Source organism: Gopherus flavomarginatus, chromosome 1 (assembly GCF_025201925.1).
Source record: "Gopherus flavomarginatus isolate rGopFla2 chromosome 1, rGopFla2.mat.asm, whole genome shotgun sequence".
In the NCBI taxonomy this organism is placed as follows: domain Eukaryota; kingdom Metazoa; phylum Chordata; order Testudines; family Testudinidae; genus Gopherus; species Gopherus flavomarginatus.
Window position 1 is genome coordinate 15,170,816 of NC_066617.1, and position 19,849 is coordinate 15,190,664.

The following is a 19,849-nucleotide window of genomic DNA, read 5'->3' on the forward strand; positions in this document are numbered from 1 at the left end:
AGAATGAGGTGAAGGAAGGGTGGAAGTTACATTAGTCATGTCTGTCTAGCCAATCAGATGGGCTACACAGACATCTTGGTAGTTTAACAATAGAGGTAAACACTTGAACTAAAATCCCCAACCCTTTTTGTATCTTGTACCTCGCACACCCCTCCTCAAAAAAAGTCTGATTGAATCCATGTTCTTTTCTAATGTCTCTCTCCCCCCATCTTCCCCTTTTGATTCCATCCCATATTTTCCCTCCTACCTTTTCCCGTTCTTTCATTGATGAGTTCAACCCCTCACCCTACACGCCTACTGGTTTAATTCAGACCCTGTTCACTAGCTACTCACTCACTCTCGCCTCCCCCACATCCACCCCCAAACAGTCAATCTCCCAACTGCACAAAACAGCCCACAGAATCCCAAGCAGCCAACATATCCTAGGTGACCCTGGAGCTCCACTTCTCTCCTCTGAAGGGAGGCAGGGACTTCTGCACGTGTTGAGGAGGGATGGCCCAGTTTACAAAGCCACATATGCAGCTCCTCCCAACAGTGCTTGTAATGAAAGAGGTACCAGGGCTCAAGCAATTAAGTGCTTGTGTTCAAGCAGTTTTTTTTACTTTGACTGATGCAGCAAACCCAGAGGTGCTGGGGCTATGAACTGCCAAGCCTAGAGGTGCCAGGGCTCAGCCCTGGCAAACCCTGGCACAGGTTAAGCACTGTCTCTCACCTCAGCCACCATAATATTATTCCATTTCACTTGGGAATGGACTAATACCCAAATCCAGCAATAATGAAGTCCCATCCTATGTTTCTTCATCACTGTCTGGAAAAGAGGCTTTTTTTGCTCAGTGAATAGAGCAGCTGTTATTTAGTAGGAAATTGGAACTGCCCAGTGCAAGCAGAATCCTAGATTTCACTCCCGGATAAGCAACGGCTGTTCCATTCAGTCTGTTGCTAGGATCATTCAGTGCTACTTGTGCTGTGGGGAATATGCCAGTTATAAAAGGACTTGATGAATAACTGGGTTATGGAAGGACTGGGGGTAAAAGAGAACGAGGTCTTAAAAATTCATATTCTCACTCACTCTCTCTCACACACACACACACACACACACACACACACACACACACACACACACACACACTACATACAGAAGTACACACAAATAGCACCTACACTTCAGCAGTACTGCTTTTTCCTAGCACTATAAATTAATAATGAGATTTTAGAGCTCAATCCTACATGGCATGGTCCCATGAAGCCACTGGAACTATTGTAGTTGTGGTACTAAGCTCTACATTCGGTCATAAATGTTTGCAGGATTGGGACCGTACTTTGTACAGATGACTGTTGACAATATTTGCAGAACATAAGCCTGAGTAGGAACCATTTTAGAGCCAAATACCTTTAAAAACACTCCTTAAAATGCAAAATGGGATGTTAATAATGTTTGCCTTTTGTCATAAAATCTTGCCTAATTGCTTTAGAAAAGATAATGTTATTACTCTACAAATGGAACAAAGGCCTTATACCCCCAGTCTGATGAAATCACCTTTGCATCAGTATAAAACAGGAAAACAAGAGTGAGTGGGAAGTTTTACTATAGCAACGAAGTTTTACTATAGCAACCAAGTTTACATAATATCATTGTTTTTCAAGCGAAGGCTCTAGAAATGCTTAAATCAAGGTTCTGTACTAATTTTAAATGACATTCATTTCTGCGAATAACTAATTATGGGGGAACAAACCGTAGAATCAGACAAAATCTCTCAAGTACCTAATGTTTATTGATATTTAAATTGCATTGACTAGACCTGACCAAAAATTGGTTATTTTTTTTAGATCAAATTGTCTCTAAGCACTTTTTAAAAAACAAAACAAGAAACATTTAGACAACTTAAATTTAAGAATGTGATGCGGTAAAGTTGTGTTTGATGCTGGTTTAAAATAAAGAGCAAGCCTTGGAGGCATAGGAAAAACTCATACATGAAGTTTAGGGCCCGATGTTGGACCTCACTCCCAAAAGTAGTTCTGAATCTCTTCAGGAATCTGCTTAAAATTAATGAATTACTCTCCAGAATAACCGTTTATAGTCCCTTTGATTATGCCACACAGAGAAATAAGTTAGTAGTTTTTGTGAAGCATTTAGGGAGAATAGAGTAAAAGCTATATTAATTTTACAGAAATAAAAAGATCACTTATCTTAATGCTTGTTTCCCTCCCTTCCTGCCCCTCCAGAGATCTGCTACAAAATTAACCCCTTACTCACTGGGAACCATGAAATGTTACCTGCTCCTGTGTACACTACTACTTTCTAGCCTGTGGTCTGTGTGGCACAGGTGTGTCTTTGTGAAAGGTGGTGAACATTTTATGTGCATAGTATAGAGCTGCTTGGGCAGATTCTTATCTTACATACATGGGTGTAAATCTGGAATCACTCCAATAAAGTCAAGGGGGTTTGCTCCAGATTTACACTACTGTAAGGGAGATTAGATTTCTGTTAGAAGCGTGCTCTGATGCCCAAGATCAGCTCAAGTTAGAGCAGTGCTCGCTGGCCTAGAGGGGAATAAAGTAGTATATTTCTACACTGCCTTGCGGGCTCATTATGTAATGAAGTCATTCAGAAACTTTCCCTTGAAGTGCTTCCAATAGTAGCAATTCCTATGTTCAAAAAATGGATGGGAAATTGACGAAAAGAATGACAAGTTAAGATGGGGGGGTGGGGGTGGCGAAGCATAAGCACCATGCCAGACTTGACTGAAGGGCTACAAGGGGGCTCTGCTTGATTATTCACAGCCTGAATTAGAATCAAAGGCAATGATGTCAGAATGAGCTCATACCCTTGAAAGTGATGCAACACTTAGCTATCCCCTTTCTTCCAATTCGCTCTCTTGTGTGGATCTTTCCTATAAAGACAGATTTTTTTTTTATAAGGCTGAGCTGCTGTAGAATACTTGTCATGGACATAGTACATAGTTAAAAGAACTATACAACCAGTGACTAATCCACAACATTGTGGGGTAAATTAGTATTATTCTCTCCATTTTACAGATGGAGAAACAGAGGCAGAAAGATTAAATGATTTTACTAAGGCAGCAGGAGCCAGATCCTGTTCCTCTGAAGTCAATGGGCATTGGGTTGGGGCCTACCACAGTGGCGTAGATGGGATTAGAACCCAAGAGTTTCTGACTCCCAATCCTGGGTGCCTTCCTCTAGACTAACATAAACTCTACCGATTGAAAATAACAGTGACTAAATCAGCCAATAACTGATGCTCCAAAAGACTGTTATATCTATTGTTTAATTTATGTTGTGAAAATTAAAGGGACCATTCCATTTTTTTCAATATTTTTCAGTATTTGATAGCGGTAAGTTCTGCCAAAGCATTCTTTCTTTAACTCAACAGTATTTCTTAATATTTTTAACTCAGTATTGTGTGAGCATGTGCTTTGATCACAGAAATGGAGTCAGTATTAAAAGTAACAGAGAACTGTGGTTGTAATATTTCTGTGTGAAACACTAGGATTTTTTTTTTCACTTACCCTCTGGGTACTATATTAAGTGCATATGCAGCCACTACATTATTTATATTTGGAAATTAAATTCTTCAGATACAGCTTCTCTGTCTCTCCCTCCCTCCCTCCTCCAAGAAGCTTTTCTTGATTAAAATCTCCGTATTCTTTACAGAGTGGGTTTCCTTTTGTATTTGACCCTGTTCCTGCCTCTAACTTTTAAATAGCAAAAGCAAATGTGCTTTGAAAAGTGTGTTACACTGTAGTTGTTAAATAAAGCAATAACCTATGCACTTGTAATGCTTTTGCTATGACCTACTTACATACTACTTCACCCTCCTTATAGTATGATTAAAAGCTGCTTTGAATCCACTATTCCCTCAAGGGATTTGAGGCTAGAATTTAACAAACTGCTGAGAAGGCTTAAGTCAGTAAGAGGGCTTCCCTACAGCTTCTTCCAGCTAATTCACATGTAATTAAAAGGAAAATAAATATTTCAAAAGAACATACGTTTTAATGAAGCATTTTTAAGCATTCATACCTTAAGAAAGGGACAAATGTATACAGATCTCCTTATTTCATATGCAGATTTTGAGCGAATTTGTGATTTTTTTTTTCCCCTTAGATGCAAAGAACTGATTTACTTAAGGTGAAATTATTTCTTCATTAAGACTGTCTTCTTTCTAAATGACCCATGTAAAGTTTGAGGGCCAGGAATCTCTGTATTCCTGTGAAATTAGAAGGTACCACAAAACTTTGTGATGGGAAGCGCATGGGTGTGGCCCCAAAGGGTCAAATGATGATGGAGACGACTTCTTATTTTAAAGAATATCTTCATCCTCATTGAGCTCTCTGCCTGCTTAGTCAGGGCTAAAACCTGCCTCTTCTCCAGTTGCAAGATTTTTGAAATTGAAGTTAATCCAGCTCTACTCTAGGCTGGATTAACCACCAGGAAGGCCTCAGATCAAAAGACAGGTGGCTGCAGCCAGCTGGAGAAAGTTGCGCTGACTTTCCTTCATTTCTATTTCACACTGATTCTTCTGCCACTCTGTGGGTTTGCTCCCAGGATGCTGATGTGGGTGGCATAAGGACCTATATAGAACTGCTAAAGAATACTGTGAAGTTATTTCTTCAGGTTTACGGCTCTCCCAGGCAGATCAGAGCAACAGTTTAGGTAAACCCTTTTCTTTAGAGCTGTAAAATAGGCAAAAATTCTAGCAGCCTGAGGGTTTTTCTTTTTCTTCTATTTGGAATGATAAATTGTCTTACGCATTGAAATAAACTTTAAAAATTAGCCCGTGTTGTCGGATACTAACAGTAAATGACAGTTGGCCCGAGTTAAAGCATGTTTCTTATTGATCAGCGGGAGAACATTTCAGTGTAAAATTTGAAATGCTAAAGATTAAATGTTCCCAATGTAGTCCTCTTTTGTTTCTTCATTTTGTTTGATTTTTTTCATCAGTTATATCCAAAATTACAATATGTAAAAAAGAGACTCAGAAGGAGAAGAAAATACAGTAGAAATAACAGATTGTCTAGCTAGAGTCCTCAGATCACTCAGTAATCTTTGTAAACATCAATTATTTTGCCAAGAGCTGCATTGCATTGGAGCAAACAAATATAAGGACATAAAGGAAAATGTGGACAGCTTTTCACTTGTTTGGTTTTAGTAATTGAGTGAGTGTGTATAGATTTCTGTGTGTCCTGATTAATTGTTTTCTATATCAGCTGTGCTGAACTCCCAAGTATATCAGTGGGGGGGGGCAAGGATTTTGGCAGACTCATATATAAAATGATTGCCATGGTTATTAGAATGACTACTTTTTATCATGGTTAGCAGAGAAGGTATTTTCATCCTTCATTTTCCTATGGGCTGCTACCATAAACCTGAAATGGCTGTTTAAGCTTAATGGAAGCCAAGCCTTAGATGTGGGAATTTTGAATATATAAAGCCATTACTGAGGAACTAATTGTCTTTCTATTGTTTCAATGTTCCTAATGTTTTCAGGTTTATATAGTAATTGTTTTTCCACCAGTAAATGGCAATTTAATGTTCTTACTGTGAGAGCTGTTTGTGTTTCAACTTGCATGTTTTATACATTTCAGAAGTAGAATTATTTTTAATAAGAGGCTCATTAACAATATCGAGATTCGTATTTACATGGAACCATGCATTATCCTGATGTAATATAATTGTGTGTGTGTCCAAAACATTAAATTGTATATGATTGCTAAGAGTTCATTTGCCAGTGTAATGAGTATTAATTTGAATATTTTAATTGCTTTTACAGAGTTAATGCATTTTACTTTTTAAAGTTTAGTTAGATGAAACTATATGCTGCATTAAATGGAAGTGGACCTAAGATTTTAACAACAAGAAGTCAAGTTCCTGAACTATATTATGTCATAATTGCTCTTAATGTTTGAAAATGTAAAAGGTTAAAGGCAGTCCGTGCAATTCATCTACATACAGATTTTTCTCAGTTTCCAGTTGTTTTATAAGGTTTTATCTCGCCTACATTCTTAACATGCATTTTCCAACCCATTGTGAACACCTACGGAGGTGCATGGGTTAAACTCTAGCTGCAGTGGGAAAGAAGCTCCGCCTCCCATTTCAGCACCTGGTGTTCTATAGACAGTTGCCTCAGCAGTAGATTTCAGAGGGGATTGGAGGAAAACAAGAGGGGGAGAGAATGTGACAACTGCTGACTCTGGCTGCTGCCTTGGGGAGGCCTCTCGCACCTGTCCCTGCCTGTCTCTTGGCCAGCACAGTTGTTGACTCAGACAAGCATAGAAACATTCTTATTTGCCAGACCAGAACGGTGTGCACAGAAAAGAACATGACTTCTTCATTCAAGCTGGATTTTCTTCCGGAGATGATGGTTGATAGCCGTTTGCTAGTTTCTGACAGAATGTAAGTAGAGATTCAGTTGCCTGACAGCGTACAGATATAAAATTGAGCTCCTCTGCCTCTGGTAACAGAGCTTTTTGACATTCATATTTCTTAGAGGGTTGGGCATATAAACAAAGCACTGGGTTTGCCTCTGACTTGCTGCTGGAAGTCTCTGTGAGGAGTGTTTAAGGGAGAGTAAGGATTTTTTCCCCGGTCACTTAAAATTGCTTTGTGATTTGTAGTTTGCTGGCCCCCAAAAAAGGCAGCAGATGCACGTTTGATATTTAGTATTCTGAGGAGGCAGACTGATAACGATGGCTCAGGGAGGAGGAAGAGAAAGATAAGTATGATTTTTATATTCTGCTGATGCAATATGGAAAAATGCACACAAAGCTTGCATAAATAAATGCACTCTTATGCCCAGAGGGAATTCCAGTACAGATTTGTGTCTTCTGCATGTATCATTTACATTTGGTGTTGGTATGCCGTGTTGCTTATTCCCTTCAGTAGTATAGATAAAGATTCACTTATAAAAATTAACCACTAATCCAGCTTCAGATTTGCAACGGCAATTCCCTTTCCGATTCAAATGAAATTCTAATGATCAAGTGTAAAAATAGCTAGGTGTAGCATAGTGCAGAAATTAGAGGCAGTTTTGACTTGGTCCCAATGGTTTTATGGTAAATATAGTGTTAATTAATGTGAGGATGGTTGTTTCATATGTAGTGGAACCACTGATAAGATTTATTGGAATATGTCAAGTGCTGGAATTTCAGAGAGAAAAGTATCCATCTAATTTATGTCTGTCCTATTAATCTTGATCTAAAAGTTTCTATTATCATCCGGTTAGGGATTGTCAAGTGGTGAGTATTTTCATGTACTCCGGGCATGTAAAATAAAAAGAGAAAGAAAGATGTAACCAATTGATGAAGTGTATGAAAACTGAATACCATGTTGTATTAAACATTCCTAAAATGCCTTTTATTTTGATGCTTTTCTTGTATTCAGAATGATAAATGTGTTGAGTTCTTTTAGAATCAAGTAAGAGGCTTTGCCATTGGCTATATACCATATCTGTTCCGATGGAAGCAATGCTTAAGTTTAAAGTGTAAATAAAGCTATGTATGTGAAGTAATGACTGCCATCTACAACTTGCTTTTCCCAAATCATCTTGTATATTGCACCCTGTTGTAAGACCATTCTGAGTTTTATTACTTACTTTGCTGGCAACAAACTTTGTCGTAAGGTGTTATGTTCTTTCCCTAGTGTAAGAAGCTTTTTGAGTAGAAGTATTCAATAGTAGCCAATTGTTCAAGCCTCTGAGATTTAATAAAAGGAGGAGGGAGGAAACATATTTCATGTGGATGACCGACACCATTCCAGTCATTTCATTCACTGTGAAGAATGGCTAAGTGTTTGCATAAATGACCAAGTCCAGTGTCTCGATTCAGATCTTCTTAAATTCAAATAATGAATTTCTTGCTTGAAATTTTTCTTTAAGAATGTGTCTTTATTAACACCATTCCCTTGCTGTTTAATTTGAAGGGGTCCATATTTTTTATATAAATTACCTTGTAAACATACGTTAATGTGCAAAGTTGCAGCCTAAACATTCAGATAGCTTCTCTAACAGTCTTTTGAGAAGACCTGTCAAAGCCAATAATTACCTTAGTTTCATCATCTCAGCTTGATTATATTTCTACCTGCTCTCCTTCCAGTCAGTCAGAAAAGATATTGCTAATAAACATATTTGAACTCCACAGGTCTGTTAACTGAATTTTATGATGCCCCAGTTGTCACTTAGGCTTATGTAAATCTGTCTTCTGCTTGCCCCTTGCAGGGTTATACCATGTCGAACTGTTCCTTCTGCAGCCACCTTTATACATTTCTCTAGGAAACTCCTATCCTGTATTCTAGAACATCTTGAACAGAATAATCATTCTGCAGACACAGGACCTATTGCGTCTCCAAAACAATACAACTTATTTTAGACATACTTCAGCCTTTTCCAAGTATATCTCCAAAAATTCATGTCTAAATGATGGAGAATTTTTCAAGGTTTTTTATGCTATTTGATCTGTTCTTTTATTTGGAAACTTTAGTCCTCTAAGCTGCAAGTATTGTTGTGTATTTCCTGCGGGAGGTGAACTTACTTATTACCTAGATTTTATTTGCTCCATCATAAGAAGAAACCTTTGCTGCTGATCTAATAGCTGTGAAGTTTTATGATTTCAAGAGATCATTTGCCACGTATATATATTAATATTCAGACTAAGTTGGTATCTAAGGGAGAGAAATTCCTGAAGAATTTTAAAATAAATGAATATGGAGGCTTTGCTTCACATAGTTTTAGAGACTTATTGCACATGATGGGCCATTTGTCATGTAAGCATATTACCCTTAAAATGGCCTGTTCCAGACATCCAGAGTGACACCCTCAGAATATAAAACAGTTTCAACTTTTGGCACAGTGTATTGGAGAGCATACACAAAGTTATCATTTTAAACAAAACTAGCCTTGCCAGATTACCTTCCTGTAGAACGTATCTTAATTTTGGTTTTAGCAAGAAGGAATTTCCTATTTTAAAGAAAAATAGCTACCAATGAGCCAATAAAATTGGCATTTTTATTCACTTGACCCCTTTTAAAAAGTGGAAAAATTCATTACTTTTGTTTTTTGTTTAAGTAAACCAGTACAGTACCAATTACATTTCCAGAACATTTATATACTGAAGAGGTATCTATAAAAGAAATTATTTCTTCCTTCTATCACTCAATCTCATCTTTCAGTTCAACAAGTAACAGAGAGAACCACATTGTTTTAATAGTTGTCAATGCATTTTACTAGCTTATTTGAAAGTTAACTGACCTACTTGATAATTATGGGTTATTTACTGTATTTAATAACCAACAAGGTAAGAAAACTTACCACTTTTAAGTACTGCCTTTTTTTCTTAGTACTTTACTATTTTTTTCTCTGACTTGGGAGATTTAAGGAAAATATGACATTTGGTATCTGACCTTACTGCAGACTAAAAGGTCCTACTTGCTTTGATGTATTTTAAATAATTTACTAAGAGAATCAAAACAACCTGCAAAGTAAGTTTAAATCTGAATTCCTTTTGTTAAGGAATTTGAAAATTTCGCTTATGGGGGAAAAATGGGGTTTTAAAGACAGCATTAATGATATTTCAGATTAAAAAATATCTTGGTTTTGGGCAGTGTATGGGAAGTTGGACATTACTTCTATCATGAACAGATTGAAGAAAGAACTTTAAGTAGTTTATTGAACTACCTCACAATAGCCAAACAGCTTCTGATCTCTTGTATGACAACCTATTCATGATCCACATGCGTTGCTTATTTATATGTAATGAACAACTTTTTTCTTCAAAGAGAAGGCCTAAATATACGTGAATATTTTGAAAAATAAATTTGTTAGTGAACCATAATCTAGTACATAAGTTAACTGAACTTGCTTAGTGAGTGCCTTCGAAAAGATACCTCTGTATGCAATTTGGGATTCTAAAGTGACTTGCTGTGAAGATCAGATTACTGAAAATTTCTGAGCGAGATCAGGCTCCATTGGCTACTACACCACCACCAAAGATTTTTACTTCTTTAGTGACATTTGGATTAAATGGGATAGCTTAACATTAGTATTATTTATTATTACTGACTAGAAGGACAAACTTGAGTTCACTTTCACTTTCGATGGCTGTGAATAAAGTCATTAAAGTACATGATACTGATGATGTCAGAGGGGTCTAGAATAGGGCCACGCAACTGATTGGGTTCCGGAGCAAATTGCCATAAATTATCCATAAAAAACACAGTCTTTGAATTTGTGTCTCTCTCATCTCAAGGATGAGTCAAATTCATATATATGTACAATACACAATTAAGCAACCAGTGAGGATACATTTTTCCATAGACTATATTTTTGCCTTACAAGGCATTAGCTAGACAGAATTTCGTAAGAGATTTCATTATTCATGTGGAATATTTGTGTACACGCGTGCACACACACACACAAAATACATTACAAATAACAGTCTGTGAGAACTCCATTCTGTAGCATGGCATATTAAAGTGAATTTAATAAAATGATACCCCATTTGGAAATGACACTTAGAGCCAAAAGTAATCTGCTTGCTAGCTCATTTTATGGTAAGACATCAAAACATGAATTGCCAGCCGGAAACGTGTATGTTGGTATCAGCTATTCTCTAAGACCGTAACCTTACTGTGTGTTGGTATCTTGGAGAACAGTTCTCTCTTCGATCTGGTTAGTAGTATTATTTTAATTGTTATGACTTGCTACTTAACTGTAGTTTGCTCAGTTGAGATTACTTTGGTGTCCGTTGATAGAAAGCAAAGAAAAGGAAAAAAATCCTTGAAAGAGCAGATAAAAAGCTTCAGAAAGGAAAAAGGATCTTCAGATAAATACCCAATAATTAAGATTTTATTTGGTCACTTAACATTTTTTCTCCTACAATTTTTCTAGCAGCCTTCCTGTACCAACAATGTTCAGTATCTGATAAGTCTTATTAAAATATATTTTTCCACTAAGATCCCTCACATCATATTAATAATCAGTTTTGTTTCTGCTTCTTGTTATCCAAATTAAACACCAATTATTGATTGTTTAAAAAAAAGTTTATAATTCTAAATATTCCAGTTAATTGTTCAATATTTTATAGTCATCTTGGCTAAGGAGATCAAGTTTCATCATTAATCCCAAATGATGTTTAAAAATATTGCACGGGAATGATAGAGGAGAAAATTATGCAAAAATATCTCAGCTTTTTAAAAATTCATGGAATGCAAGGAATGCATTTCAACAAGAAATGACCCTCTGGAGAATGAGAGAAGTCACTGATGTGCTACAATGCATGCATATCATCTAAACTCTTTATGTCCAATATGGACAGAATAGTCTTTTTGTTTCAGCAATCCCACATTTCCTATAGTGCATTATTATTTTTCAGTTTGTATAATCAGAAAGTGTGTTATATCTTGTGGCAGGATTTTTTTTTTATTTAAATATACTGATGGTGGGGGTTAGGTAACAAGCGAAGGTCACAGAATATAGAAAGCTTCAGTGCTGTTTATATATATATATGGACAACTATTTCTGGGGGCAGGGGGGAGAAGTGGAGGAGGAGGTGGTAAACTGAAAAAAAAATCCCTTGATAGATATAAGAAAAATGCAGAAACTAGAAAGCCTATTTAGAAAATAAAAACTAATTAGAGCAATAAATGTGATGCTCTCAGGTAATTGTGAAATAATTATTCCCCTTTAGAATCATCATTGTATAATTGCTTCACCCCACATTCCAGTGCTTCTGTATTGAGACGTGAAGTGATGAAACCACTTGTTTCCCTCCAGGATTTCATTTTTCATTTTCAATAAGCTGCTGGCTTTCTTTGTAAAGGTTTTCAGAAATGTTTTTGGAAAGCTTTAAACTGTGTTGTGTTTTTTTCTGTGTGGTGGTAAATGTAAAAGGAGAATGGCAAATGCTGAATTATTCTGAAGCTATAAATTCATTCTCATGGTCCAGATAAATCTTCCTGAGGTTTACTCATGCAGTTTTATCCATCCAGTGAGCTGCAGATTTGTAATCAATTTCTCCTTATCTGTGAGTCTATATTACATAAATATGACACTTCAGTGATATATTCTCCTTGCTCACAGCTTGATTCTTGAAAATCAGCTGACAATAGTCAAAATTATAACATTTAATAAAGAAGAGAGATCTGGCCTTCAAAATGACATCTGAAAGCAGCTTCTGTTTTATGTTAAATCTTAATTACTGTATTTAAATGAATGCCTAGATGAGCCAATTCACAAAGGAGTTACATACTGTACCAACAGTGCTTGTTGGCTTATTTTTCGTTTGGATTCAAACAATTGCTTACGTTTAACAGGGAGCAAGGATAGTCTCTTGCCTTCAAACCACAGGACTGAAAGGAAAAATATCTTGGTTCTCTTCCCTTCTGTGCCAGAGGCTTAATTAACTTATCTTTGCCCTAGTGTCCTCATTTGTAAAATGGGGCTAATAATACTTATCTCATACTAGTGTTGGGAGACTTGGGGCCTGCTTAAAAATTCCATGGAAGTCGATGGAAATGTTTCCATCAACTTCCAAATTCTTTGCATCAGGCCCCTAATTGAGGGCCAAGTCAACGTGACATAATGAGCCACTGCCTGGTGTAAGGGACAGCACACTTTTGCAGCTCTAGGAGGAGATTATAACTCATTTCCCCTGCAGCGTGAGAAAGTAAGCTATGCCGGGTCTATATGTAAGTACATCAGCACCACTACGTTGCCTGGAATGCTGAAAGGGGGAATGGTACTTTTCCTTTCCTGTCTTGCCCAACTATGCCGAGCCTAGTTCCCTTCCTGCACTGCTAGCCACCATGCAGATGTCTGTAACTGGGGACAAAGACGGCACTTACAACCTCTTCCTTCCTTGCTCCACGGCAGAAATAGAGGCACAGTTTGGAACTCGTTGATGTTTATGTAGTACTTGGAGATATTAGGTGCTAGAGAGATGCAGAGTATTATGATGTTTGCTATTATAGGAGTAACCCATATACTAAGAATGCCTAACACTGGTGTCACGGAGTGTGGGGGAGTCAGGCCCTGCAGCCCCCACTTCCTGCGATTCACCGTGACTCTCAGCCAGCCAGTAAAACAGAAGGTTTATTAGACAACAGGAACACCAGTCCCAGGCAGGGTTTGTAGGTGCAACCAGCTTCCCTCAACCAGGTCCATCTGGGGGGCAAGGATCTTAGTCCCCAGATTTGGGGTTCCGTGCCTCTTCCCAGCCAGCCCAAAACTGAAACCAAAAATCTCTCCAGCAGGCTCTCTTCCTTTGTCCAGCTTCCCGGGCAAAGGTGTTGACTTCCCCCAACCCCCTTCCTGGCTCAGGTTACAGGCTCAGATACTGTCCCTCACCTAAAGTCATCCCCTGCTCTCCCACCCCCCATGCAGACAGACCCTACTGCGTCACAACTGGTCATTATAAAACAAGATTATGATTGTTTTATTGAAGAGTCGTCACTACATATGGCAGAGAGCTAGGGGTTGATCAGTTTGGTCTTCCAGATAAGACTGTGGTCACATTCACAAAAGCAGCTATTGGTTGACTCTGGTGCAAACCCCTGCAAATGATCGAGTGCTATGGATTTCTTCCTGTAGTTTAGGAAACATGATTCTAGTTCACCATGTTACCATAATGTTTAACCTTGACAAAATGGTCTCCAATCTTCTCACTCTCTCACAGACTCACCATCCCAGCACTAAGGCTGCAGCTTTTCAATGCACTGATATTGAAAGACTGTGACGAGTAACTTTTAGACAATATTATGAGTGGTGCATGAGGAACGAACATCTCAAATGGCAAATGCTGAATTATTCTGAAGCTATAAATTCATTCTTATGGTCCAGATAAATGTTAATGGTCACTGCCTATCTTTAGCTGGCCTGTGTTAGCTCATTGCTTCCAGAGACATGGTGTAGGGTGGGGAAACAGTTCTTGTTGAAACAGCCTATGCTCCCTCTATCAAGAACTGTACTATTTTGTGAGGGCACTGTATGTCCTTTGAGCAACTCCAGACTGAATGGGACTGGCTGAATAGAGCTATCCTTTCTCTCCCAACTCTAATAAGTAATGAAGATCCTAACAGCATCCCCGCCCAAGGTCATGATGGTATCTTCTTGTCTGCTAAATCCTGGCTCTTCCCTGGTAATTTTTTACGCTGTTTTTCTGCTAACTCTGATTTTGCAGACACAAAGCTAATCAGCGACTTACTTAACCCACCACTCGTTGTCTGATCAACTGCAGACTTCCATGGCCCTTGGTTGAAAGACATGGAAAACATACAGCCTGGTGTCAGATAAGTGTGCTTCATGTGCCTGAAATAGTCTCAGCCAATTGAAAGTTTTTAACTTGTGGCTGAGGACAGTGGTCTTTGAAAATCTTCAATATCAAGGGATTTTCCTAGTGCTTTTCCTGGCTCATTCAGTTGTTTAGGTCCGTCAGGTCTTCCTTCAGACCATCGTTAGCAACAGTGAAACTTGACCAGATTATTGACAGAACCTGCTTGCAAGTTTACCACAAGTAGATTTTTGGAGTTAACTAAGTGTGCTTTTTGGAGCATGGCAACCATGACCTGTATTCTATCCTACTGCTACTTTGGGCTCTGCTCTTATTTCACATCATTATAGATGAAGATCCTAGTTTTTGGTTTCCATTTTTTCTCCATTTCAACATTTATTTTAAGCTGCTCGATTGCCTTGCCACTTCTATGAAAACTTCTTTTTTTTTTTTTTTATAGGTTCATTTGCATTATAGTTACATAAGTGTGACAACAACTTGGTCATTTCAGTAGCCAAAAAATAGACGTTTTTAAAAATGCATATGTTTTACTTTTTAAAACAATTTCATTTATTGTTTGCGTGCTATGTATTCACTCTTTATGTAACCAGGCACACACACGGCACTTTATTACACTGCTGTTCAAAGCATGAACTGTAGAGTCCATGAACAGGAAGTGATATGGGCTGTCATTTAAGACAGCTAATATGAACAGAGCATGAAAGAAATCTGGCCATTTTCTGGGTTACTTTTTGCAGCTGATTCTTGAAAACTTCCTATTGGGGCTGTTTCATAGACCTTTATCAGCTTAAGCTCAAAACCAGAATGCCTCTTTATAGAATGGGCACAGGTAGATGCTCTCAGCGTGGAAAGAAGCGAACACAGTTCTCATAGTCTAAAACAGAGATGTGTGATTCATCTTTTTCCTTTGAGCACTGAAGTAGGTCAGTGCTAAACATGCCAAGTGAGCCGAAGCTTAGCTTTGGTTGTTTTACTCCCAGCAGGATCTGAGTTACCAGCTTTCCTGTGGAATTAAACGGGGGGCAAGGTGGGGAAAGAAGACAAGAAGTGTGATTAGTTTTAAGGTTTAATTTGCAGAAGACAAAGAATATGGGAAGATGGAAATGAGTGAAAAAAAGAGTTAATAGGGAGATTTGATTGGACTTCTGCAGCAGTGTTGTCTCTCTTTTACTATGGGCCATATCTGTTTGGTCTTCAGGCAAAACTCCTGCCGAACTTCCTGGGAGTTTTGCTTGAGGAAGGAATGCAGAATTTGGCCCTGTGCTCCCTGTGCCTCGGTACCAAGTACAGATCCAGGCATTGACACATTACACATATTTTTGCTATAATTTCCCTTTGAGCCATTAACTCTACTTTTACCTTACTATAGATAAGTCTTCCATGTGTGCTGCCTTGTTGAAAAGGAATGAATTGACCTGAACATAGATACCTTATGGGCAGTGTAATGTGGCCTATCCTAGTATATTGACTTATTTTAGTGTGAAAGAAATACATCTCTGGTTGCTTTTATGGGGACCACTCTTTTCTCCTTTGTTTAGTTTTGGATACATTTTTTGTTGGACTTTGGGTAAAAGGACTCTGTGGCCTTGGAAGGGGCAGGACTTGCCAAGTGGCCTGGCTGGAGGACCAGGTCACTTTTACAGCCAGAGCTGTCCTATGGACACTGGGAGAAAGTGAAGTGAAAGTGTAGCAATGCCACATCCAGCCAGGAGGGAATGTGTTGGGGTGGCAACTTTGCAACACTGCCTCAGATGCTTGTTACTGTACACAGAGGGCCTCTATCCTCTGTTCTGTCTCTCTGTCATGTAGTAACTTCTGACACACTAGAGCTCTGAGCAAAGGATGTGTGTATATGTAAAGAGTGACTGGAATGGGACTACCTAGCAGCTTTAAAAGTCCGCTCTTGTCTGCTGTTCAATACTTCAGTATTTAAGGTCTCACTTGAATCTGCTTAAACTCTTCTTACATTGCAGAGCACAAAGCTCTTCGGACAGGGACTGTCTTTATGTTCTGTCATTGTACCGCACAGACTATGGTAATACAATAATAAAACTCCTCAGCAGGTCATGCAAACCCATCCTGTTAGAACACGTGTGGCAATACAGAAGAGTCAGAAATATTGCAGAGGAGGCTTAATTGGGCCTGTGAAGTCATTAACCACACTGACTGCCATCCATATTTGCAGGATAATGTGTTACTCCAGAATCCTTAGGTACTGCTTCTTCCTTGCTTTTTCCTTTGAGCAAGCAGAATGGGCACATCTGTGTACTTTGGGACTGATCATGCACCCCTGGTGAGGGCAGGATAGTTGCCTTGAGCCCAAGCTCAGGCAGGGGTCCCATGGTACCACCATCAGGTATGTGCATCTGGGGAGAGAACAGGAAGCTACTTATTGCTGCAGAGATACAGGGGATCCAGCAAAATGCAGTTCAGCTTGGCCCAAAGGAGCGCCAGAGGCTGCCACCTGGAGAGAGATGCTCTGTGGGGGGGCAGACCTTTTCCCTTGTAGCACATTGGCCACCTGTCTGTCTTTGGGTTTCCTTGGTCCTCAACTCCCTTTGCGAACAGGAGATGCCAGAATCCTTAAAAAGATTCCTTATTTCTCCGAGAAAGGGAGTGAAGAGCTCTGTAGGTGGCACAAGTCAGTCAGTCCTTCTCTTAGTTTGCTCTCTTGGATATGAAGAGGTCAGGATGGGGATGGGTGCAGGTAGAAGACAAGTGTATGTGGGATGGACAGATGTTCTTGGCATGTGGGAGTGGAAAAGGGGGAGGGAGGTGTATTGTGCCAGACATGAGTTTTATGTGCGAGGTACACATTTGTGTTGGGAGAGCTGCCCTGTGAGTAGGAAAGAGTGCTAGGTGCTTTGTATGGGTGTTCAGAGTATAAACATTAGAAATGATGCAAACATAGCAGAGAAAATATTTGAGCTCCAATATATACTAATTTTAAATGTCATAGTTTGCAGTAAAAAGCAAGAAAAAATAGTCTTAAAAAAAAAAAACCCCAAACAGCAAAATCCAAAACCCTGAATATGCAAAACTGTCATGATGATGCTGATGATACATTTAAAGTGTGTTTCCTGAAGTCCTATATGAAAACTTAGCAGGAAATAACCAAAACCAAAAACGCACTTGAAAAAGAAATACCTCTGTAAATAACTAAAGATAAAAACTAAAATATCCAAAAGCCAGCAAACACCACCCCCTTTTCATCTGAAAACATACTGTAAATAATGAGAAGCTCTCACAGAGCCAATGAAAAAAAGTAAATGTAGAATATAGCACTTCAGTATGTCATCCATACAGCTAAAACTGTCATCCAGACTCTCATGGTCTTGCCTTGATTTCTGTAACATCCTTTTCTCTGGCTTTGAGAGACAGAATCTTGCCCTACTCATTTCCATTCAGAATGCTGTTGCAAAGATCATTTTCCTACCTTTGACCTCTCTTTTCATACTTCACTGGGCGTGAGGGGTCACCCTTCTCTATCCCATCAAACATAAGCTACTTATCTTGACTTTCAAGGCCCTTTATCACTTATACCTACCCTATTGTGTCTCATTCACTATTTTGATGTTGACACTTGCCTCTGATTGGCCAGTGTTATTAGTCACCATCGTCCACTTCTTAAATTTTCAAACAAGCACCTTTGTACTTTCTCCCATGCTGCTCCTCTGGCTTGGGAGGAGCTCCCCAGAAACATCTGCAAAGCTACGTCGTTGTTCTCCTTCAAATCCCTTCTTAGCACTCTCCTTTGCTATGATACCTACAAAAAACTTGACAAAAGTTATCCTCTGGTGTGCTAAGACCACTGCCTATGATACTGAGCAATATCGTCTCATTGCTTCCTTGTATCTGTCTGTTTTCTCTTGTTGTGTTCTGAGGCTGCGTCTACATTTAAAATGCTGCAGCACTGTAGCTGCGCTGCTTTAGCACGTCAGTATAGACACTAACCACAGTGACTGGAAAACCCTTCCCATCACTCGAGGTAATCCACCTTCTCGAGAGGCAGTAGCTGTCACTGGAAGAATTCTTTAGTTGAGCTAGCGCTCTCTGCACTGGGGGTTAGACAGGCTTAACTACAGCACGCAGGGGTGTGGATTTTTCATGTCCTTGAATGACGTAACTGTGCCAATATAACTTTTTTCAGTGTAAACCAGCCCTTAGCTGGTAAGCTCTTTGGGACAGGAATCATCTTTTTGTTCCATGTTTGTACAGCACAATGGGATCCTGGTGCATGATTGGGGCTCTCCTGCAATAATAGAAATAATTTATTATTATTTTATTATTATTATTATTTTGTTATTATTTACTTATTATTATGAAAGAGCTGTTGTAATAGAAATTCTGTTGGCCAAAATATAATGCATCTTAATTAAAATGGTTAGGTTGGGTTTTTTGCCATAATCTAGTAAGAGATTTGTCCCAGCTCCATCAGAGCAGTAGTTTGAAAAGTAAGAGAAAATGACTGCACCTGTTGTGAAGATTTTCATTGTAAAGTGCTGCTAATCTGCTCATTTTCTCTGCAGTCAGAAATTGTGTCCTGCTACCACCTGTATCTGAGTGTGAGCCATTGATTGTGTAACACACCCCTTCACACAGGCCCCAACTGCTAAACTGGAGGATCAGATAGATGTTTAGAGGGCCATATCAAGACCTCGTAAAATGCATTACAGCTCCAACTAATAATGGAATTTCCAAAATTTTAACATACTTGATTAAGCTTTCTGTATTAGCAATTGCTTAAACATTAAGGTATTTGTGTTAGTCCTTTGTCATGTACGATATTTGTTTTCACCAGCACAATTAATATATGTGGTCCTATAATTAAGAAGCAACAGGAACATCCATAGGACCTTTTTGGGAAAGCACCATTTTTTGTCATGTATCTGCAACCACAATGGGAAGGAACATACTTCTTTAAAATAAAATTAAAGCTGAGATTCTCCCCTAAACACATGACTCCAGGAGCCAGGGCTTTTGAGTGAAACATCAGAGAACACAGTATTTTTCTCACTGTGTTTATCCATGTAATACTCCTTACATGTGCTTTACAGGTTCAAACTCTACATCAATGGTCTCCAAACTGTGGAGAGCACCCCCTGGGGGGGGCATGGAAGAGCTGGGCCAGCCCCCGTGGGGGGCAGGGAGGGAGTGCCACCTAGCCCTTCTCTGCCCCCGGCTCTGCTCCAGTCCCACCCCTGGGTCTGCCCTGGCCCCATCCACAGCTGCAGCCCCAGCCTTGGCCCCTAGCTCCTGGCCTGGCCTTGGCTCCCAGCCACGGCCTCAGCCCCTCCCGCAGCCTCAGCCCCCAATCGTAGCCCAATTGCAACTCCACTCCCAGCTTTGGCCCCAGCCTTCGCCCCCAACTGCAGCCCAGCTACGGCTTTGCTCCTGGTCACAGACCAGCCTCCATCCGCAGCTTCGACTCCGGCCCTGACCATGGCCCTGCTCCTGGCCGTGGCTCCCAACTAAGGCTCCCAAAAAGAAGGATGTCCATTACAGATAAGAGCGGGCACGAGGTAAAAAGTGTGGGGATCACTATTCCACAT

At 39.3% G+C, this 19,849-nt stretch overlaps 1 protein-coding gene across 13 annotated transcripts in view; it reads left to right on the forward strand.

Moving 5' to 3' along the window:
- The window catches only part of CELF2 (CUGBP Elav-like family member 2), a 685,040-nt gene that overhangs the window by 385,007 nt on the left and 280,184 nt on the right, over nt 1–19,849 (forward strand). Inside the window, exon 1 of one of the 13 annotated variants that reach the window (XM_050936911.1) lies at nt 6,144–6,411. The exons of 11 other annotated variants lie outside the window; for them this stretch is intronic. In XM_050936911.1, coding sequence (XP_050792868.1) covers nt 6,338–6,411 — 74 coding nt within the window. In that variant the 5' untranslated portion in view covers nt 6,144–6,337. Of the gene's footprint in view, nt 1–6,143; nt 6,412–6,714; nt 6,735–19,849 lie in introns of those variants that run through there. One more of the 13 variants, XM_050936916.1, reaches the window with a different exon arrangement.